Source organism: Bos indicus x Bos taurus, chromosome 15 (genome assembly GCF_003369695.1).
Source record: "Bos indicus x Bos taurus breed Angus x Brahman F1 hybrid chromosome 15, Bos_hybrid_MaternalHap_v2.0, whole genome shotgun sequence".
NCBI lineage: Eukaryota > Metazoa > Chordata > Mammalia > Artiodactyla > Bovidae > Bos > Bos indicus x Bos taurus.
The window spans coordinates 10,493,452-10,517,735 of record NC_040090.1 but is presented as its reverse complement, the minus strand read 5'-3'; the positions used below and the strand labels follow the sequence as shown (position 1 = coordinate 10,517,735).

The 24,284-nt window shown below is 42.9% G+C and overlaps 1 protein-coding gene across 5 annotated transcripts in view; it reads left to right on the top strand.

Moving 5' to 3' along the window:
- The first annotated feature begins 5,719 nt into the window (after nt 1–5,719).
- Nucleotides 5,720–24,284, top strand: part of TTC17 (tetratricopeptide repeat domain 17) — a 126,926-nt gene continuing 108,361 nt past the window's right edge. For 4 of the 5 annotated variants that reach the window (XM_027562622.1, XM_027562620.1, XM_027562617.1 and 1 more), the window contains exon 1: nt 5,724–5,905. In XM_027562622.1, coding sequence (XP_027418423.1) covers nt 5,747–5,905 — 159 coding nt within the window. In that variant the 5' untranslated portion in view covers nt 5,724–5,746. Of the gene's footprint in view, nt 5,906–24,284 lie in introns of all 5 variants that reach the window. The other variant, XM_027562618.1, reaches the window with a different exon arrangement.

The following is a 24,284-nucleotide window of genomic DNA, read 5'->3' as shown; positions in this document are numbered from 1 at the left end:
ACTGGAGCCACCAGGCTCTTCTGTCCATGTGGATTCTCCAGGCAAGAATACTGGAGGGGGTTGCTATGCCCTCCTCCAGGGGATCTTCCCAACCCAGGGATTGAATCCAGGTCTCCCTCATTGCAGGCGGATTCTTTACCAGCTAAGCCACAAGGGAAGCCGAAGAATACTGGAGTGGGTAGCCTATCCCTTCTCTAGGGGACCTTCCCAACCCAGGAATCAAACCTGGGCCTCCTGCATTTACAGGTGGGTTCTTTACCAACTGAGCTACCAAGGAAGCCCAGATTCAATCATTGTCCAGATTCAAGTCAGAACACTGAAAGTTGGGTGTATGTGAAGGAGTAAAAACTGGGGGTGGGGGTGGATATGACCTTTAGTTACTTAGAGACTGAACAGTCACAATACAACCACTCCACAGAAACTCTCGTTCCCAAATGTATTAACAGCTGTAAGAATTTGGGTAAATTAATGGCTGGTAAGTCTGTATCAAGAAAATTCTTTATTTTAAATTGTAGTTGATTTACAATGTTGTGCCTATCTCTGCTATACAGCAAAGTGACTCAGTTATATATATATACACTCTTTTTTTTAATATTCTTTTCCATTATGGTTTACCACAGGATACTGAGTATAGTTCTCTGTGCTATATATTAGGACCTTGTTGTTTATCCATTCTGAATGTAATGGTTTGCATCTACCAACCCCAAACTCTCAGTCCAGCCCTCTCCCTCCCCGCCACCCCTCTGGCAACTACAAGTCTGTTCTCTGTGTCGCTGAGTCTGTTTCTGTTTTGAATATAAGTTCTTTTGTGCCATATTTTAGATTCCATACGTAAGTAATATTGTATGGTATTTATGGTATTTATCTTTCTTCTACTGACAACTTAGTATGATAATCTCTAGTTGTCTCCATGTTACTACTGCAAATGGCATTGTTTTGTTCTTTTCATGGCTGAGTAGCATTCCACTGTATATATATATATACACACCACATCTTCTTTATCCATCCATATGTTGACGCACATTTAGGTTGTTGCCATGTTTTGGCTATTGTGAACAGTGTTGCCACGGGGTGGGGAGGCATGTATCTTTTTGAATTATAGTTTTGTCCAGGTATATTCCCAGGAGAGGGATTGCTAGATCATAGCATTAAAAAAAATCCTGTTTTTAGTTATCTGAACTCCATACTGTTTTCCCTAGTAGCTGTACCAACTTATATTCCCACCAACAGTGTAGGAGGGTTCCCTTTTCTCCATACACTCTCCAGCATTTGGTATTTGTAGGCATTTTAATGGCAGCCATTCTGTTGGTGTGAGGTGGTACCCCACTGTAGTTCTGATTTGCGTTTATCTGATAATCAGTGCTGTAGAGCATCTTTTCACATGCCTACTGGCCATCCACGTGTCTTCTGTGGAGAAATGTCCGTTAAGGTCTTCTGCCCATTTTTTGATTGGGTTGTTTGTTTTTTTGTTGTTGAGTTGTATGAGTTGTTTATATATTTTGGAAATTAAGCCCTTGTCTGTCCCATCACTGTCACACATTTGCAAATATTTTCTCCTATTCCATACGCTGTCTTTTCGGCATTTGGGGGTTTTCTGTGGGATTTTTTATGTTTGCATCAGGAAAATTCTTTTGAGGCTGACAATCATAATATGCTCAGAGCAGCCCTGGTGTCACTGTGAGTTAGAATCCAGAGCTGATTTGACACTTGGTCTCATCCAAAGTAGTCCTCGTGCTTCAGACTCCCTGACAAACTACTGACAAACTATTTCTAAATGAAATTACTGTATTTCATAATTTCTAGTGAAATTACTACTTAGGTATCCTCTGTCTCCCTGTTGAAACTCTTCTTCACTTTGCATACAGCTGTTGGGAGATATACCTATATAGCCCTTCCTCTGTGACTAGCCTCCCTTCCTAGTACAGAAATTCACCCTTTCAACCCCCACCAATTCAAAATCACTAAAGGAATTAATTACACTGCTGCAGTCCATGGAGTCGCCAAGAGTCGGAAACGACTGAGAGACTTCACTTTCACTTTTCACATTCATGCATTGGAGAAGGAAATGGCAACCCACTCCAGTGTTCTTGCCTGGAGAATCCCAGGGATGGGGGAGCCTGGTGGGCTGCCGTCTCTGGGGTCGCACAGAGTCGGACACGACAAGCGACTTAGCAGCAGCAGTAGCAGGCTGCCAATAGTTCCTTCTATTCCTAACCAAACATGCTGCTTCACCTATCAAGATGAGTCTATTTCCATTTCCCCTTAAATCTGGGCTAGCCTTGTTACCTTTTTTGATCAATAGAATACAGAAGTGACCCTTTGCCAATTCTGGGCCTGGCCCTCAAGGAGCTTCTACTTCACTCTTTAGGAGCCTTGAGCCACCATGTAAGAAATCTCTGTAACTACTGGGACTGAGAGACAGAGGCCCGGAAAACCCTAGCCATTTCAGTTAATCCAGGTGAGCACTAGACATGAGTGGAGGCATTGGGGAACATTCCAGCCCCGGCCGAGGTCCCAGCTGAATGCAGCCTTATGAGTGACCCCCAACTAACAGCAGGAGGAGCAGAACTACCAGCTGAGTCCAGCCAAACAAACTATGAAATATAATAAATCATGGTCTAAAGCTTAAAATTTATGCCACAAAGATTTACGTTGGTTCACCATGAAGCAAAAGATAATCAGCAGAATTTAAACCAGGGTGTTGTAATAACTCTCTCAGGAATATTTATATCTTAAGTATTTTCTCTAAGAAATAAAAAAGTACAGATCCTTTGCAACATTCAGATAAAGTGGCCCCAGGGAGGAAATGAATAATTCAGCAAGATCATTTTACCATTGTTCAAGTCTCAGCTTAAAAAGTCTATAATTTATGATAGTGACAAAGGGCATATTTGCTAAAATATTTTATGTTGAAAGGCCAAATTACATGCAGTTATGAGCTTTTGGACAGGGAGGCCTGGTGTGCTGCGATTCATGGGGTCGCAAAGAGTCGGACACGACTGAGCGACTGATCTGATCTGATGAGCTTTCCTATCATTTGTTCAACTAAGAATTGAATCACAATTTACAGATTATTAGCAACTTTGATAACTACCATCTTATATGTCCAAAGGTTTTATCTAACCATAAAGAACAAATATGTACTTAAAATGGAAAAAGAAATATCAGGTCTTAGAATAAAAAGAAGGGTAACAAGTGATCTGGGCTTCCCAGGTGGCGCTAGTGGTAAAGAATCCACCTGCCAATGCAGGAGACGTAAAAGAGGAGGGTTCAATCCCTGGGTTGGGAAGATCCCCTGGAGGAAGGCATGGCAACCCACTCTAGTATTCTTGCTTAGAGTCCCACGGACAGGGGAGCCTGGTGGGCTGCAGTTCATGGGGTCCCAAGAGTTGGATATGACTGGAGCGACTGAGCATGCACACAAGTGATCTATTTGATGTCAAAAACTGGCAGCAACAGTTTTATTTGAGTTAGAATTTTTCATTGTTTTCTTCACATAAAATGGGAAAGCTACCTTTTGGGGAGTACAAAAATGAAATAAACTAACCACTTAAGTATCAAGCTTTATAGAAGATAAAAATAAAAACACATTTCCTATACTGCCCCCAGATACTTCCAGTCTAGCTGGTTGAAGGAAGAACTACTCAAGAGTTTAGCTGTTCAAAATGTACAAAGTAGTATCACAAAGAAACCTGATATTGTCGCATTAGTGTTACAGAATTCAGAGGAAGCAAATAGCAGTAGAGAGATTTTTTCCTACAATTCAGGATTTAAGCTGTACCTTAAATAATATATATATACATATATTTTTTTTTCTTTTAAAGAGCAAGGAAAGTTGCTTTTTGCTCATCTTGTTCCTAAAGGCAGGAAATAAGATGAGCAAAAGCACTTCTAAGGGTTGCTGTGACGCTCAAAACATAGTTCAGTAAGACTAGAGGAGTGGGACTTGGCAGTCAGAACCTGCGACAGGCAGAATTCTAAGATGACTCCCCAGTGATCCTTGTTGTTGTTCAGTCGCTAAATCGTGTCTGACTCTGTGCGACCCCACGGACTGTAGCCCACCAGGCTCCTCTGTCCACGTGGGATTCTCCAGGAAAGAATACTGGAATCAGGGTAGTCCGCTTGGCCCACAGTTTGGTTCACTAGAAGGAAGTGCTTCTCAAACTTTTATGTACATACCAGTCATGTGGGGTTCATGTTAAAGGGGAAAACCTGCTGGAGACATAGATAAGAGCCAAGAATGTGCTTTTTTAATAAGCTCCCAGGTGATGCCAGTGCTGCCAGTCTCCAGATCTACACCCATGATGTTCAGTAAGGTAGCCACTAGACATGTGGAGCTATTAAGCTCCCAAAATCTGGCCAGTCCGAATTTAGATGAGCTGATAGGTGTCATTCAGAAAACTAAGATCATGGCATCCGGTCCCATCACTTCATGGCAAATAGATGGGGAAACAGTGCAAACAGTGGCTGACTTTATTTTTGGGGGGGCTCCAAAGTCACTGCAGATGGTGACTGCAGCCATGAAATTAAAAGACGCTTACTCCTTGGAAGGACGGTTATGACCAACCTAGATAGCATATTAAAAAGCAGAGACATTACTTTACCAACAAAGGTCTGTGTAGTCAAGGCTATGGTTTTTCCAGTGGTCGTGTATGGATGTGAGAGTTGGACCATGGAGAAAGCTGAGCACGGAAGAATTGATGCTTTTGAACTGTGGTGTTAGAGAAGACTCTTGAGAGTCCCTTGGACTGCAAGGAGATCCAACCAGTCCATCCTAAAGGAAATCAGTCCTGGGTGTTCATCGGAAGGGCTGATGCTGAAGCTGAAACTCCAATACTTTGGCCACCTGATGGGAAGAGCTGACTCATTTGAAAAGACCCTGATGCTGGGAAAGATTGAGGGCAGGAGGAGAGGGGGACGACAGAAGATGAGATGGTTGGATGGCATCACCAACTCAATGGACATGAGTTTGGGTAAACTCCTGGAGTTGGTGATGGACAGGGAGGCCTGGCGTGCTGCAGTCCATGGGGTCGCAGAGTAGGAAAGGACAGAGTGACTGAACTGAACTGATAGGTGTAAAATACCTACCGATTTCGAAGACATGGTACAAAAACAAATACTTCAGTAGTTTCTATAGATTTCACAATGAACTAATAATATACTGCATATAGTGGGTTAAATCAAATGTTGGTTATCTCAATTTTTTTTTTTTTTTAATTATGTTGTGGCTCACGGCTCACGTTATGTTTTTACGTTTCTACTGGACAGCGCTCTCCTAGACTAACAATCCTCCCAATTGTGAAGCTCCCCCTATTGTGAAATTTTCAGAATAAAAGAGAGCCTATTCCTTCCCTTAGGTGTTTCGAAAGCATACCTTTTACTTCCCAACCATTAGAAACAAAAATAATCTTTTTAAAAGTAACAATACATATATGCTCTGAGTCCTCTCATTTTTGCTGAGGCTCCAACTGGAACACTTTTCTCTTCCTCTGGTTCCCACGCTACAAGATCGTATCGCGCACCACAAGAAAACAATAATAAAAAAGCGGTCTCCGACCTGAAGCCAAACTGGGACAGGGCCTAAGCCATCGCTTCCGCATCACCCAAACAGAGGCGGAGGAAGCCGCTTGTCAGCCGGCGGCACCCCCTCGGCCCCTCCTCCTCTAGCGTCGACCTCCCCAAGATGGCGAACCGCAGGGGCTCACTTCCGCTTCCGGTGCGAGTCGCCGGGCCGGGGGGGGGCAAGATGGCGGTGGCAGTAGGGGTCCGCGGCCGGTGCGAGCTGCCGCCGTGCTCCAGTCCAGGCTGGTTTCTCAGCCTGTCCGCCTTGCTGAGTGTGGCAGCTCGAGGGGCCTTCGCCACCACGCACTGGGTCGTCACGGAGGACGGGAAGATCCAGCAGCAGGTAGCGGCCAGGGTGCCCCTCTCCGCCCGCCCTCGCTCGGGAGGAAAGACTCCCCAGACCGGCCCGGCCCCTGGCTACTAGCCTCCGCGCGGCTCCGCCCCCAGCTTACCTTCCCACGGTCCTGGTGTCGGGGTTCGGGCGACCCCCGCGCTCTGACCCACCCATTCCCCGCTAGTGGACTGACTCTGGCCTCTGCCGTCTGCAAGTTCTCAGGCTTCCTTCCACCCCTGGGGTCGCGCGCCGCTCGGGGAGAGTCGCCCAGCGGTGAGGGCATCGGGCCCTGGGGACCTTTTCTGGCGCTCTGGCTTTAGAAACCGGATTCATTATTTCTTCCCTGGTGCCTCTCAGGCCCACGCGTCACCAGCCCTCCCCGAGGAAGTAGGAAAGCAGGTGGCAGCGCCCGGCTGTGCGCGAGTCCCAAGGAGGTGACAGCTTCGGCCCCCCTAGGCCGTGTGTCAGCTAATGCTGCTTCCCCCGTCTCCTCTCCCACATGCTGGCGTTCGTGTCAGGCTGGGGTGCTTTCAGCTGGGACCGTTACCCAGGTCAGCAGGGGCTCATTACAAACCGCACGCACACTCTGTTTGCAAAGGAATGCTTGAGGATGCCTTTGGTGGCGTTGCGTGCATCTTTTCAGCCGTAAACTGCCCTGGTTTCCGAGTGTTCTTTGCCCAATTTCTTTACCTACTACCTTTGACCCGGCCCCTCAAGGAGAATATGTGATTTCTTGGAAGGTTGAATGAATTACTCAGAGGAGAGGCTGCTTTTCTTACGTAACTTTCTGATGGCCTGTATTTTGTGAATGCTGCTGATGCTTGAAGAATGCATGAGTGTGTATTCTGCTGCAGAAACTCGGTACATTTAATGACTTCCAGCACTTAAGCGCAGTCCTGTAAAGTCCAGGGAACATTTACAGAGTGGCGTGTGTGCCTCATGCAATTTCATTTGGTCCGCTGGTTCGAAATGTATTAACCATTGTCCTGTGAAAGTCGCGGGTTATATGTAATGCTTGGTGAGGCTTGCGTTTGTATAAACTGAAGTTCACATTTAGAGCCACCTTGTGATGGCAAATTTTGTCTTAAATATAATGAATGAATAAAGCAGTTTAAAAGTCAGTGTTGGTTTTGGTGAGTGGCTTTCAGTGTATATCTGAGAAAAGACTGACTTCTTTATACTGGGTGGCAGTTTCTCCATACCCAAGTTATTGCACTAGAAAAAATTTCCTCTTCATGGCCATACCGGGTGAGATTTAAAATACATATGTGTGTTTCAGACACCCTAGACAACACTTAGAAATTCGTCTCTAACGGAAGATGGGAAATTTTTTCTGCAAGTCCTGATTGCTTCTGTCCTTCTGTCTCCCAATAATGGTTTTCCCTGAGGCCCTGGTGGAGGGGGATGTGGAATTAAGTCACTCCTGCTGCTTTTGGGGGAGCTGTCTCCTATTGGCTCTTTTGCAGTATTGTTTTTGGCCACAGCTATTTATACCCCCTGACACCTGACTTCTCCTTCCCATTTTGATGTCTTGCTGTTCGTCTGAGAAACTGGCCTATCTGAAAAGTGAAAGCTGGTAGAAATGTAATATTTGCTGAACATTGCAGTGGAAAAGTTGAATCTGATTTGGTTTTTGTTTCTTCAATACGGCCTTTCTTTTTGCACATCGGGTTTTGGTGGGGAAAGGCGGGAGTTACTAGAAACTTGTTTGAGAAAGGGGCAAATATACAGAATCATCTGGGTCTCTTCCAAGTCACCCCTACAGTTGGTAGTTAGGCTTAAAGTTAGGAAAGCAAGATTTCTTTACTACATACACCTGTTTTTAGTGATCCTCTTCAGTGAATTGTCCAGTACTTTGCTAAATAACATTTACAATGTTAAGTTCAGGCAACTGCAAAATTTTATACCAGAAGTAAAGTTGGTGATTACAGTGTAACAGTAAGAGGCTAGGGAAAGGAAGTTGGATTTAATATGAGGGGAAAGCCCATGTAAATAAAGTGAGAGTTGAACATCAGGGTCAGTCTCTGAGTTCCACTCTGATAGTTATGCATGCATTACCCATGCTGTCTTTTCTGGCCATAATTTGAATGCAGGAGAATCAAAACCTTCATTTAGATTTTGATTAATTATCACATTTGGATATATTTATCAAAGAACTGAAAGATTTCTTTAGTACATGAATTTGCATATATTGCAGATGCGGGAGACCTTGGTTAGATCTCTGGGTTGGGAAGATCTCCTGGAGAAGGGAAAGGCTGTACACTCCAGTGTTCTTGCCTGGAGAATTCCACGGACTCGTCCATGGGGTCACAAAGAGTTGGGACACGACTGAGCAACTTTCACTTTTTCAGATCTGTTCATACTTTCAGAAACATAACTAATTTAGTATATATGTTGTGTCTTACCGGAAATGCCAAACTCCTTGCTATTTGTTTTTGGTTGTATTAGCTGAGAGCAGTGGTATGATTTCATTTTTATTTGTTTATTTTGGCTGTGCCACACAGCTTCCTGGATCTCAGTTCCCTGACCAGGGATTGAACTCCGGTATGAAAGCCCAAAATCCTAAGCGCAAGGCCCCCAAGGAGCCCCATGATTTCATTTTTAAAGTTAGGGAAAGGGTTAAGGACAAACTGAAATAGCAGACCTTTGCAAATACCTTTTGAAACTCTTCACCCAGTATTTAAACCTATCCAAATTAGGTATAATAGGTCATTGTTTTCAGAGTGAATGTGAAGTGCTTATGAATTAAAAATCTGAACTGCCCAAAATACAGACTTAGATAGGAAGATTTTCCATCATTATAGTTAAAGTTTGAAGTACAGTAAGCAGTATTTCCCAGAAGAAGATAACATTTATTTTGGCTTTTCTGTTTCAAACCTTAGATGATAAAGATAGGCACCCATAAGTTGCAGACTTGTAAACCTGCCGTATGTATTGGAAGGCCTGGATCTGTAGAGGGGTTGAAATGGGTCTTTGGGTCAGGGCAAGGAAGCGAACATTAGACTTCCTAACCGTCAAAGCTGGGACTGCTTCTGGCAGTAGCAGGTGTCTAGTACTTGGCATGGCAACTCAGGGGATTGTTCGTTTCCACAGTCCCCACTCTGGCTAGGAAGCACACCGTCCATGTTTTTAGGCTCTGGTTTACTGAGCCGCTGAACTCCGAGGAGCATTGTCCAGGGAGTCCTGGAGCTGGATGTGAAGAGAGCCCTCCAGTGCCAAGTCTATTTCCCACTGCAGTCAGAGGACTTCTAAGGAAAGGCCCCCCTCCACCTCTGTGCTTTTCTCCAAGCTCCGGGCTTTGGCACACTTCTGAACTCCTAATGTCCCTATGCCTGAAAACTAGTAAGATCCTCTCACTTTTTTTAAGCAGGAGTCCCTAACTTGTGATCTATGGGCTTGAGGTGTGAGATTCTTAAAATCTAGTTACTAGGAGGATCTCCAGTGTAATCAGGCCAGTGGATCTTTTGTATGACTTCAAGATAAATTTTTTGTTTGTTTCATTTTGACAGTTCTTTTTGCTTAATTACTAGTATGGAGACACCTATTTTCTTTTTTAATCAAAAGTGTCTAGCAATTCACCAGCATTGAAGGTGAAATAAACTTCTGTGAATTAGCCTAAGAACCTCTGGGGTTCGACCCCTGGGTCAAGAAGATCCCCTGGAGTAGGAAGTGGCAATCTACTCCAGTATTCTTGTCTGGAAAATTCAATGGACAGAGGAGCCTGGCGGGCTACTGTCCATGGGGTTGCAAAGAGCCGGACGCAACTGAGTGCACACACACACACACACACGTGTGCGCGCACACACACGCACACACGCACCTGTCATATCACTTCTTTGGGAAAATTTTTGCCTTATTTTCCACATTAGCAGCTTACAGATCAACTTTTGAAATGTTACCAGTTAGTTGTTGACTTACCGAATCAAGAATTTGAACTCCTAACACAGGGTTTATTACCTCTGATAGCGTCTTCATAAATGGAAGTCTAAAAACTTTAAAAAATTTAGAGTATCAACCCTTGGCATTTTAGATTTGGAAAAAATTCTTAAAGAATATATGGTACAACTCCTAGGAGAGAAAGTCACCCAAAGACACTAATGAATGGCATTTAGTGGTAGCAAGAAGTAAAGATGTGTTTATTCGTGGTTACGTGCAGGTGAGCAGCTTATGTAGTTTGAAGTGGTTTGGTTTCTCTTAACCTTTGTAACACCTACAAAGGAAGGAATATAAAGAAAAATAAAACCAAATGAAGTCAATGTCTTCTCTTTTCCAGTTTGCTTTACCTTTGCAAAATGTTTTATGATAACTTCAAATTTGGGGTGGGTGGATGGAGAAGGTTCCTAAATAGATGTGAGTTAATTTGGGGTCACTTAATCATTCTGCCTCTTATCAAAGGGATGTCTTCAGAGTTCAGATCATTTTAACTGCTCAGAACAAATAAGGCTTCCTACAAAATGAATGCTCTGAAGCCTAGCAAACTTGGAAAGAACAGTTGATGAGCAACTATTTCAGCAACTATAATATAACCTAAGGAAGAGCTATTATATTTAGTTGGACAAACTGGCTAAATCTCTATTTACTGATCTTTACTAGCTTGTAAGTGAAGGAGTGGTTTAATTTTGGTCTCATGTTAAGTGATTTGGTTAATCTGGGAGAGAGCATCCGTATGGTACTGTGGAGCTAACAACTTCATTTCAATGCTTTTCAAAATGGAACCCATCTTTTTGACATAGAGCACTGTTTCTGTGTTTTTACACTTCAGGGATTTACTTGGTCCTAGAGGTCATGCTGGTTAGTTACTAACTATCCAGGCACCTACCAAACCTTTGGAATTTATCCTCAGTGTTGACATCAAAGTGTTTCTTGCTCAATCCATTTTTTAAAGCTATTTCCCACTATTATTTTTCTTCTTATAGATTACGCAGGTGTTAACTGTGTTTATACGGGAGATTAGTTATAGCTTGGAAATATACAGAGATAAATTATACCTTTAAGTTCAGTTTACTCGCTCAGTCGTGTCCAACTCTTTGCGACCCCATGGACTGCAGCACGCCAGGCTTCCCTATCCGTCACCATCTCCTGGAGCTTACTTAAGCTCATGTCCATCTAGTCAGCAAAGCCATCCAACCATCTCATCCTCTGCCGTCCCCTTCTCCTCCCGCCTTCATTCTTTCCCAGCATCAGGATCTTTTACAGTGAGTCAGTTCTTCCCATCAGGTGGCCAAAGTATTGGAGCGTCACCTTCAGCATCTATCCTTCCAATGAACATCCAGGACTGATCTCTTTTAGGATGGACTGGTTGGATCTCCTTGCAGTCCAAGGGACTCTCAAGAGTCTTCTCCAGCACCACAGTTCAAAAGCATCAGTTCTTCTGCACTCAGCTTTCTTTACAGTCCAACTCTCACATCCATACATGACTACTGGAAAAACCATAGCTTTGGCTAGACGGACCTTTGTTGGCAAAGTAATTCTCTGCCTTTTAATATGCTGTCTAGATTGGTCATAGCTTTAAGTACTTTTCCCAATTATTTATTGAACAAATATTTATTGACGACTTCCTTTTTTCACCAGCCCACAGTGCTTTGAAGGGTATGTTCTTTTCCATTGGCTCCAATTCTCATTTTTGCTTAGGTGGTGAGCAGAGCACACCTCCTTCTTGAACCATTTTTTGGGGGGCAGGGGGCTTTTCCGCCTCTGCTTATCTTCTAGATCCGTGGCTTTCAAACTTGACTATGCACAGAAATAATCCAAGGTGCCTGCTTAAGATGCTGATTCCCAGGTTGCTGAGAGTGTCTGATTCAGTAGGTTGATGGTGAAGCCAAGATCTTTACATTTTAATCAAACTTCTCAGGAGGTTATGGTGCAAATGGGTCACCGGACATTATGAGAAATTCAGTTTTAGATCTTGCTCTTCCTTTGCCTTTTTTTGCAGGCTTCTCTTTTACTCTTTGCGTATACCTGGGCTATCTCATCCTTTCCCAGTACTTCAATTACCGTATATATGCTGGGAATATCTACCTTTCTTTCTACAACTCAGAGTTTCTTCTCCATAGTTATAAATTCAAGACTTCTGTGTTAACTCCATGTTGAACGTCCTCTATGCAATTCAAACTTATTATTGCCAAATCTAAACTGTTGTACACCTACACCTGTGTGATGCTGTGTTTCCCCAAACTTAATGAAAGATACCGCATTTGCCATCTGCCACTGCCACTGCTCCCGTTGGACAGATAGGTAGTACTTGTCTAGCTGTCTTTTCCCATCTCTCCCTCCTCCCTACCGGCATTTTTCAATTTTACTTTCTAATTATACCCTGCTTCTTTCCATAGCCACTACCATTGCTCTAATTCTCGCTGCCTCATTAATTGCTGTACCCGCCTAACTGTTCTCCCTGCTTCTAGTCCTGTCCCGCTTCCACTTTCTCCACAATGCAATTAGAATAATCTTTTAAAACCTTCTTTGTTTTTTTGTTTAAAAATTCGAGTTACAAAATTGACGTGTGGCATTGTAAAAATAAATGCCCAGCACTATGGGAGTATATACAGTCACAGAGTGAAGCCCTCCTACCTCTACTTATTATTCAGTTCAGTCGCTCTGTCATGTCCGACTCTTTGCGACCCCATGAATCGCAGCACGCCAGGCCTCTCTGTGCATCACCAACTCCCGGAGTTCACTCAGACTCAGGTCCATCGAGTCAGTGATGCCATCCAGCCATCTCATCCTCTGTCGTCCCCTTCTCCTCCTGCCCCCAATCCCTCCCAGTATCAGGGTCTTTTCCAATGAGTAACTCTTCGCATGAGGTGGCCAAAGTACTGGAGTTTCAGCTCTAGCATCATTCCTTCCAAAGAAATTCCAGGGCTGATCTCCTTCAGAATGGACTGATTGGATCTCCTTACAGTCCAAGGGACTCTCAAGAGTCTTCTTCAACACCACAGTTCAAAAGCATCAGTTCTTCGGCGCTCAGCTTTCTTCACAGTCCAACTCTCACATCCCTGCATGACCACTGGGAAAACCATAGCCTTGACTAGATGGACCTTTGTTGGCAAAGTAATGTCTCTGCTTTTCAGTATGCTGTCTAGGTTGGTCATAACTTTTCTTCCAAGGAGTAAGCGTCTTTTAATTTCATGGCTGCAGTCACCATCTGCAGTGATTTTGGAGCCCAAAAATATAAAGTCTGACACTGTTTCCACTGTTTCCCCATCTATTTCCCATGAAGTGACGGGACCAGATGCCATGATCTTCGTCTTCTGAACTTTTTCACTCTCCACTTTCACTTTCTTCAAGAAGCTTTTTAGTTCCTCTTCACTTTCTGCCATAAGGGTGGTGTCATCTGCATATCTGAGGTGATTGATATTTTTCCTGGCAGTCTTGATTCCAGCTTGTGCTTCTTCCAGCCCAGCGTTTCTCATGATGTACTCTGCATAAAAGTTAAATAAGCAGGGTAACAATATACAACCTTGACGTACTCCTTTTCCTATTTGGAACCAGTCTGTTGTTCCATGTCCAGTTCTAACTGTTGCTTCCTGACCTGCATAGAGGTTTCTCAAGAGGCAGGTCAGGTGGTCTGGTATTGCCATCTCTTTCAGAATTTTCCACAGTTTATTGTGATCCACACAGTCAAAGGCTTTGGCATAGTCAATAAAGCAGAAGTAGATGTTCTTCTAGAACTCTCCTGCTTTTTCCATGATCCGGAGGATGTTGGCAATTTGATCTCTGGTTCCTCTGCCTTTTCTAAAACCAGCTTGAACATCAGGAAGTTCACGGTTCACATATTGCTGAAGCCTGGCTTGGAGAATTTTGAGCATTACTTTACTAGCGTGTGAGATGAGTGCAATTGTGCAGTAGTTTGAGCATTCTTTGGCATTGCCTTTCTTTGGGATTGGAATGAAAACTGACCTTTTCCAGTCCTGTGGCCACTGCTCAGTTTTCCAAATTTGCTGGCATATTGAGTGCAGCACTTTCACAGCATCATTTTAGGATTTGAAATAGCTCAACTGGAATTCCATCACCTCCACTAGCTTTGTTCGTAGTCATGCTTTCTAAGGCCCACTTGACTTCACATTCTAGGATGTCTGGCTCTAGGTGAGTGATCACACCTTCGTGATTATCTGGGTCGTCCAAGAAAAAACACCTTTAAAACAAATGAGTCCATACCCCAGAATATGGTTGAGGTTCGTTAACGTGTCTTGAGGTCTGGCCTTTCCTTCTCTCTAGCCTGTCTCTGGAGAAGGCAGTGGCACCCCACTCCAGTACTCTTGCCTGGAAAATCCCATGGATGGAGGAGCCTAGTAGGCTGCAGTCCATGGGGTTGCTAAGAGTTGGACACAACCGAGCGACTTCACTTTCACTTTTCACTTTCATGCATTGGAGAAGGAAATGGCAACCCACTCCAGTGTTCTTGCCTGGAGAATCCCAGGGACGGGGGAGCCTCGTGGGCTGCCGTCTATGGGGTCGCACAGAGTCGGACATGACTGAAGCGACTTAGCAGCAGCAGCAGCCTGTCTCTGCTCATCCTTGAGGGCCCCACTCTCACTTCCGAAGGTACACACATAACACACTTAGCTGTATGTAACTTTTTTGTCAGTATCCCCAAATATGCTCTGCTCTCACTTACTTCTGGGCCTTTGTACATGGTCTTCCCCACAAATGTCTCAGTCCACCTAACTCACACTCTTCACAAGTTAAACGTAGAGGGACGCCTCTCTGATGTGCAGATTGGAATAAGCTGTTCTCGCAAGGTGTTTTCAGAGCATCCTGCATTCCCTTGTGAAAGCATTTGCCTGCCATGTTCTGTCTTTTGTACTTCACCATGTTTGCTTTTGTAAATGTCCTGCTAGACTACTGTATGCTCCATGGAGGGAGTAGCTATATTCATCTTCTCTGCAGCTGCAGTATCTCTCACACTGTGTCCTCACAGAGGCTGCAGTAGTATCTGTTGAATGGATGATGTAAGGAAGCCTGAGAAGTGGTTCCTACTTTTTAGAAATTTACCATTATGTGAATGAAGCCTTACAGTACTCACTAGTGTGGAAGTCATCTGGGGACTAGCCTAAAGGAAGCCTCAGGAGATCTTGAAATCTCCAAGTAACCCATCAGTGGATCAGCCCCAAGGCCTTCAGAAACCTGCTGTACACAGGTGAGATCCATAATTTCAGAGATAGCTCATGCCTCTTTATTGTGGTCAGGCTGTGTATGCAAGAGAAGTCATCCACTCATCGCTGACATTACATCTGAAAGGTCAGCACTTGCTCAGTCATTAAAAGTAGGAAGAAGCGACAGGAAACTGATAAACAAGAAAAGCAGAAAAAGAATCGGAAAGGGCTGAGGTGAAGTAGATGGGAACTGGCAGCTGCACTGTTGAGGACGGATTAGATCAGCCGTGGGGTTCAGCAGTTGTTGCAGTTGAGAAGCAGCGCTGGTGGAAGTGAACAGAAGGCACTCTGACAGCCAGGAATAAGAGGACTTGCCAGCAGGTCAGGTCAAAAATTAGAACAGCTTTGCACTCCGCGGTGTAGGGAGCCGGGTGTGGGCAGGGCCTGCATCTCAGCTGTGCTCCACGCGGGCAAGAGCAAGGGGAATCCCTCTGCCAGCAGACTTGTCCGCTTCCAGACTCCCCTCCTCTTCACATGGGACCATTCCAATAGGTCCTTCATCCGCACCACTCTTGTCAAAATTCCCAGGGCCTTCCATATTGCCACATTCAGTGCTCAGTTCAGAGGCATCTTTCTGAACCTCTTAGCAGCCCAGCAGTTGTCCTCAGACTTCATCAGACTATTTTTTTCATGACTTTCAGAACATATATTCCTGGTTTTCCTTCTAAATCCCTGCCACAAGCTCTCATTCTTTTCTGCTGAATTTGGTTTGTTGGTTTTAAATATTTAAACCTTTTTGGTTTGTTAGTCTTAATTATTGGAGTGCCCCATTTCTTCCCTCTGTGCGTGTGCCCACCAGACGATCTGATGCCATCTCATGGCCTACAGTGCTATATCTGTAGTCCCTGGACCCTATCTGCAGTCTCACCCTGAACTCTAGTTCGTACAGCCAGCTGCCTACTCAGCCTCTCCACCTGCCTGTTGACACCACGTGTACATCCTGTCCTTGATTTCCTGCCCCACCACACCCATTACCAGATGGTTCATGCCCCCAAATCTTGCTATTGTCCTTAACTCTTTCCTGTCACATCTCATACCCAGTCTATCAGCAACCTGTCAACTTGTGAAATGCATTCTGACTCCTGCCGGGTCATTCCATCTCTACTTTCACAAGCCTAGTCCAGACGATCGTCTTGTCTCTCCTGAACGTCTGCAGTAACCGCCTAATAGGTCTCCTTGTTTCTCTGCTCCATAGACTCTGTTCTCCCCAGAGCAACCAAAGTGATCTTTTAAAAAGCAAAAGTTTTGGTCATGCCACTCCTTGAGGAGTCTTAGGGGAAGGGAAGCAAAGAGTCTCAGAAAACCTTCAGTGGTTTCTCGTCACACTTGAACAATAAAACCTAGTTTTCACCGGGACCTGTAGGCTCTGCAGGATCTGGGACCTGGCTCCTGGCCACCTCTCTGCCCTGATGCTACTTTCCTTGTGTGCTGTGTTTCGGTCATACTGCCCTTCAGCTGGTTTTCAGGGTACCAAGTTCACTTGTTTTGGGTTGACCAAGACCTTTGCCTTTGCTCCTTCCTCCACGTGAAACACTTTTCTGCAGACATCAACATGGCTCATCCTTTCTCTTCTTTCAGGCCTCTGTCCTCATGTCCCCCATTTCTGACCAGACTGTCTAAAACAGCATCTCTTTCCATCACTCTGTTTTCTGTATGTTTCTTCATGGTATTTATCACTGGCACTATACTGCAACATATACTTTATTGTATGTCTTTCTACGTGAACATAATAAGCTCTGTGAAGGCAACAGCTTTGTTCAGTGAAGTAACCCAGTGCTTAAAACAGTGCCCTGACACATGATGCACACGCGGGAAACACTGAGGACGTGAAGGAGAGAGTACAGGCATGTCTGTGTGCAGGCAGTGATTACTCCTGTATTAGCTCTGCATCTCATATCGGCACACTGAAGGGCCACCGTTGCTTTAATAGTCTGGAGGAGGGAGGTGCATTGACTTTACAGGAGGCAAGCTAACTCACTCATTCTCCCCATTACCAATGCAAGGTCTGGACAGCCTAAGAATTTTTTAAGCACGTGGTATCTCTAACCCAGAATTGTAAGATGGTGCCTCAGATAATCTACTTTCCCATTGGTTATTTTGGATATTTTACTTCTGCAACCTTATGATGTACTCGAAGAACTCATATTTGAGATCGTGACACTTGGGTGTGTGCATAGTTGCTCAGTCGTGTCCAGCTCCTTGCCGCTCTGTGCAATGTAGCCTGCCAAGCTCCTCTGTCCATGGGACTTTTCAGGCAAGAATACTGAACTGGGTTGCCATTTCCTCCTCCAGAGTATCTTCCCAGCTCAGGGATCAAACCCGGGTCTCCTGCATTGCAGGGAGATTCCTTACTGTACCCTGAGCCATTGGGCAAGCCGTTGCAACATTACTTAAGTTAATTGAATATTGTATAAATTTAGGTAAGTCACTTCATATTTTGCTTTCAAGATATACTATTAGGAATTCATACTTGTGCTTCCCATGTTTGTTTAGTCGGTAGTAACAACTTCATGAGTCTAACTTGAACACACATATATTTACTAACATTCTCAGCCTTCATTTTCTTTCTGAGGAACTTAGTTATTTCAGTTAAAATCAGGTGACTGGCAAGAGGCTCTGCCCCCAAAGGTCAAGCCTTTCCACCTTCAGTCTGATTGTTTGGTGGGGAATTGAGATGGGTAGTTAGTCTTTAGATAGAACCTCAGAGAGTAGTACGTGATGAAAGTGGTCAAGTGGAGTCAGGAAAGTTTTTATTGGAGCAAGTATTTGCTGAGTGCTTTTTGTGTGTCCATTACTGCTCTTAGCATACTTAGGTCACTCATTCAATACATGCTTGGATGCTTTTTGTGTTACGAAATTGAAATACAGCTGTGAGGGAGATAAAGTCCCTGCCTTAATAGAGTTTGCATTTTATATAGTCATACATGGAAGTGACTCTTAATTTAGGATATCACCAGGTAACTTTCATTGTAATAAAAACCATTTAATGTCTGTAATTCACTGAACCCTTTACCAAATGTTTTCATGTTCATTATCTCATTTTATCATCATCCAGACTCAGGAAAATGTGGTACTGATCTTTTATTAAAATAATTTAGACAGAATGTGGTTAAATTATTTGCCTGGGGCCATGCAAGTAGGAAGTGTCCGTGTGAACTCAAGCTCAGATGAGATTCTAAACCCTCTTTTCTACAGCGCTAAACATTGCTACTAACATAAAGAAAAATATTTCTGTAGTTTTATTTGTAAAACAAATATTCATCAAAATTAAAAATTTTCTTTAAAATTTTTTTATTTTAAAATTGAACTAAAGACTATAAATGGAGAAGGCAATGGCAACCCACTCCAGTACTCTTGCCTGGAAAATCGCATGGACAGAGGAGCCTGGTAGGCTACAGTCCATGGGGTCGCTAAGAGTCGGATACGACTGAGCGACTTCACTTTCACTTTTCACTTTCATGCGCTGGAGAAGGAAATGGCAACCCAGTGTTGCCACTGGAGTGGCAACCCACTCCAGTGTTCTTGCCTAGAGAATCCCAGGGACGGGGGAGCCTGGTGGGCTGCCGTCTATGGGGTCGCACAGGGTTGGACACGACTGAAGCAACTTAGCAGCAGCAGCAAAGACTATAAAATATATGATAATTGAAAGTTTTTTGCACTAGTTTGTTATAAAATGAAAAGTTAAAATTTCGTAACTACCCACAATCTCTCTTCTGGAAACAAATTATTTGTGTATTCTTCCCTAAAGTTTCTGTGCATTTGCAAACACACAGTGTTTTTTTTTAATATGAGACTAGGAACATTTGGTCTCACTGTTAGCTTTTATTCACTTCATAAGCCTTAGACATCTGTCCATATCAGAAGTAGAAGGCTGCCCTTTTCTCCCTTAAGCATGCATAGCATTGGGCTGTATGGATGTTCTGTAACTTGTTGAAGCAGTCCCTAAGGGTGGACATTTAGGTTGTTTCCATATTTTTACTACTACAGACATTCTTGCAGAGGGTGAACATGCAAATACATTCATCTTTGCATGATGCCATGCATATATTGAGTGTGTCTGTAAGATAAACTCTATGGAGTGGAATTTCCTGGTTCTAAAAATGCATATATTTACTTTTCTTAGATTTGCTAAATTGTTTTCCTAGCAGACTGTGTCAACAGTGTTGGGATGTGCAAAAAAAATTTCATAATCCAGTTCTAGTGAAAGACCTCTAATCTACCCACTACCTTTAGCTAAACAGTGTTGTGACCATCAGTGGAAATAAGAACAGAAAGGGACCTTCAGTTAAATTTTTTTATCTTCATAGACAAAATTAAACCTTTGTCATTAATGTTTATTTCACAGTTTTTGTTGTTCAGTCATTAAGTCATGTCAGACTCTTTGTGACCCCATGGACTGCAGCACGCCAGGCTGTCCTGTCCTTCACTGTCTCCCGGAGCTTGCTCAAATGCATGTCGGTTGAGTCAGTGATGCTGTCTAAACCATCTTGTCCTGTGTTGCCACCTTCTCCTCCTGTGCTCAGTCTTTCCCAGCTTGTCTTAGCTTGGGCTGCCATAACAAAATGCCATAAACTGGTGACTTAAGCAACGAAGGTTTATTTTTTCACAGTTCTGAAGGCTGAAATCCAAGATCAGAGTGCCAGCATGGTTGGGTTCTAGTGAGAGCTCTCTTTCTGGCTTGCAGACAGTTACATCTTCCTCCTCCCTCTCATGGCAGAGGAAAAGAGAAAATGAGCTCTCTGGTATGGCCTTAAGCTCACAGGAGCACCAATCCCATCACGAGGGCCCCGGTCTCGTGTTGTCGTTTAGTCGCTCCATCGTGTTTGACTCTTTTGCAACCCCGTGGACTGTAGGCTGCCAAGCTCCTTTGTCCGTGGGATTTCCCAGAAAAGAATACTGCAGTGGGTTGCCATTTCCTTCTCCAGGGGATTTTCCCAACCCGGCGATTGAACCAGAATCTCCTGCATTGACAGGTGAATCCTTTACCGCTGAACCATCAGGGAAGGCCCCCAACCTCATGACCCCCCCATCTAAATCCAATTACCTCCCAAAGGTCCAGTCTCCGGTTACCATTTTATTGGGAGTTAGGGCTCCTACATATGAATTTATAAGGGGGGACACAGTTCAGTCCATAGTATCCCTCTGGCGCACAGGTTCGTGCACCAGAGTGCCTGGCATTGTGTCTGGTACTTAGTGGGTTCTTGTGTTAGTTTTCTATTGCTGTCATTAAAAATTACCACAAATTGAGTGGCTTAAAACAGCACAGATTTATCATCTCACAGTCCTGTAGGTGTTTCACTGAGCTAAAATCACAGGGACAGCAGCACTGCCTGTCTTTGTGGAGGTTCTAGGGGAAGGTTCATTTCCTTGCTTTTTCCAGTTTCCAGAAACCACCTGTAGTCCTCAGCTTCCAATCCCATTTTATTGCGTCTTCAAAGCCAGCAACTTTGCATCTCTCTCTATAACCTTCCTCTTCCACTTTTAAGGACCCTGTAATTACATTGGGCCCACCTGTTGCATAATCCAGCTGACACTCTCTAGCTTGCTTAATTAAAGTAATCTGACTAACAGCCTCAACTCAATCAGCGGCCTTAATTCCCTTTGCCTTGTATCCTAACATATTCACATGTTTGGGGATTAGCACATGGACATCTTTGTTGAGCCATTGTTCTGTGTTTGGTATTTTCTGCCTGAAAGAAAAACCACTTCTGAGTTACATATACATCCACTCGAACTGCACAGCTACATTGCTTGTGTATGTGTTTACAAGAATAGCACAAGTACACAAATAAGGAATGGTCATGATTCTGGTGCCCTGATTCAGTGTTCCATTTTCTTTTCTTGTGAGTGGTAAGCTATCTACTTTATTCATTGTGTTCTCTGTATATTTTTCAGTGAAGTAAATCAGAAAATGTAGACTGATGACTCTTATAAGAAGTTGTTCATTAGTTGCTCATGTCAAAAATGGTTACTTGCTAATCAGTTGAGAAAATGGTGATCGACATGAATGCTCTAATGATATGTTCAGATCTAGATTATAGCTGTATATTTAATACTTCAAATACCTAGATTATTTTATGTGAGTTTAAGAATTTACAACTATGTCTTCCAAGAACTGAAAATGATAAAGTAAAATCTAATTGAGGGTAACTTTAAAAAATAGGAATATAAGGCCATAAAAATTCATGTAATGGTCAGGATTCAACATTTCTATTTATTTAAAGTTGAATTTTAGTTTAGTAACTTGGTGTTCTATAAAACTGAGGGTGGTTTTTAGTTTTTTATTAAAGTACTCTACAGTTACCCTGAGAGAAGGAAAAAGTCATCTTTAGTAAAAATTTATTTTCAAACCTAGACAGTTCATAACAGTAGCATTTTATTGATCTGATACAGTTACATTTTTCTAGTAAAAGGTCTAGAAAATGTTACATGTTTTGGCAATTAGTACAGCCAGGAAGTTGTGTAAGTCTCTCTTAAGAGTCAAGGCTAAACTGGTATTTTGTGAACTTGAGCATCTATAGCCCTGAAAGGCCACGATAGTTGGACTTGAATTCTGAAGAGAAAGTTGCATGCTAAGTCCAGCAGCAGGCTTCTCTGCCTCTCTCATCCCACCCCTCCAGAGCCCTTCCTGCTGGCAACTGCATGAGCCTGACAGGGCCACAGAGCTCAGGGCCCTTAGGCGTCATTGTGAACTAGATTTGAGATAAGAATGAAAATCTGAGGGGAGAAAGGAATAAAAATACAATAGATACTGTCTTTTTGACTATTTGGCCCCATGTCTATGAGAGGAATTTTTTCCTCTGTGTATATATAAGGAAAAGCTAAAGATTGTTTCTCAAATCTGAGCTTATACTTGTCATTACAGTTGTTTTTTTTAATACAAGAAGACATGTTGCATAGCACTATATAAAGTTTCATTTAAAGTTTCATTTCCCATGGAGGGAGGAGCCTGGTAGGCTACAGTCCATGGGGCTGCAAAGAGTCCGACACGACTGAGCGACTTCACTTTTACTTTCACTTTAATAAGATGACCTGTTCATAGCTCTTTAAAGAAAAGAAATACTTTATAAATTTAAGTATACGTGTTCACTGTAGAAAAGGTCAGAAAACACAAACCAGAAGAGAATAATCATCCAGCTAGAAACCACCATCCATAAAATGTGATGTATAAACTGTAAAATGGATTTTTTTTAATTTTTTAATTTTATTTTTAAACTTTACAATATTGTATTAGTTTTGCCAAATATCGAAATGAATCCGCCACAGGTATACATGTTTTCCCCATCCTGAACCCTCCTCCCTCCTCCCTCCCCATACCATTCCTCTGGGTCGTCCCAGTGCACCAGCCCCAAGCATCCAGTATCATGCATCGAACCTGGACTGGGAATTAGAAGATGGAATGGTAGAAATAAATGAATCAGAGAGGATAAAAGAAAAATGAATTAAAAGAAATGAGGACAATCTCAGAGACCTCCAGGACAATATTAAACGCTACAACATTCGAATCATAGGGGTCCCAGAAGAAGAAGACAAAAAGAAAGACCATGAGAAAATACTTGAGATAATAGTTGAAAACTTCCTAAAATGGGGAAGGAAATAATCACCCAAGTCCAAGAAACCCAGAGAGTCCCAAACAGGATAAACCCAAGGCGAAACACCCCAAGACACATATTAATCAAATTAACAAAGATCAAACACAAAGAACAAATATTAAAAGCAGCAAGGGAAAAAACAAATAACACACAAGGGAATTCCCATAAGGAGAACAGCTGATCTTTCTACAGATGGATTTTTAAAAAGATTTTTTATAAGTGTTTAAAAGGCAAAAATACATATGGCCGGCAAAGAAATGAAAATATGTTCATGCTTTTCTTGTGTTTTTGAGTATATAGAAACTTGGTTACTATTGTTATAAATTTCAGCTGATTGAAATATTCTGGAGAAAAGCTTGTAAAAAATACAACTTTTAGAAGCCAATCCCTTTAACCTAACAATCCCCATTCTGGGAAGGAAACAATTTAGTAGCTATTCGAAAAATTTAGGGGCTTCCCTGGTAGCTCAGTTGGTAAAGAAAGAAGACCCCGGTTTTGATTCCTGGATCCGGAAGATCCGCTGGAGAAGGGATAGGCTACCCACTTCACTATTCTTGGGCTTCCCTGGTGTTTCAGCTGGTAAAGAATCTGTTTGCAGTATGGGAGAACTGGGTTCAATCCCTTGGTTGGGAAGATCCCCTGGAGAAAGGAAAGGCTACCCACTCCAGTATTCTGGCCTGGAGAATTCCATGGACTGTATAGTCCATGGGTTTGCAGAGTTGGACACAACTGAGCGACTTTCACTTTCAAAAAATTTAGGTGTAAGGATACTCATCCCAGTATTGTTAAAAGGAGAGCGTAAATTTTAGTAGCAACCTGAGTAAATGACGTTAATATAATTGTTGTTGTTGACCAGATTGCAGTTGTTATTGATTAACATACATGTCATCTACTAAATATGATAATGTAAATCTGTATTTATTGGGAAAGAAGTCTGATGAAACTTAGAGAAGAACAGAGAGGGAAGGGATATAATAGAGTAGATACATTATCTAATTTTTTTAAACAGTATATGCATAGCTATATATGTATATAAATGCTGAGAAGTTACCCTGATAAATATATTTGACAGCAGGTATCTCTGAAGTTGAAAGTTCAAGTAATTCTAACTTTCTTCTTTAGATTGTCTATAATGTGTCTCTTTTTATAGTACCATATATATTTAGCTTGTAAATCAGAAAAAAGATTATTTTGTTACTAAGTTTTAAATTGGAACTTTCTTAGAATTAAGCAGCATGAAGACAGAGAGGGCTGACTTTGTGATACAGTGAGCAACTTAATAGATCAGAAATAGCCACTGCTCACTGGAGCCTTGGTGTCATTTGACGAATTGACAGTTGAAAAGAAGCTCTTAACTGTGTCTTTGGAAATAGTCCCTGCCTGAAGTCCATCCTAAAGGAGATCAGTCCTGGGTGTTCCTTGGAAGGACTGATGCTAACGCTGAAATTCCAGTACTTTGGCCACCTCATGTGAAGAGTTGACTCATTGGAAAAGACTCTGATGCTGGGAGGGATTGGGGGCAGGAGGAGAAGAGAACGACAGAGGATGAGATGGCTGGATGACATCACTGACTCGATGGACATGAGTTTGAGTGAACTCGGGGAGTTGGTGATGGACAGGGAGGCCTGTGATTCATGGGGTTCC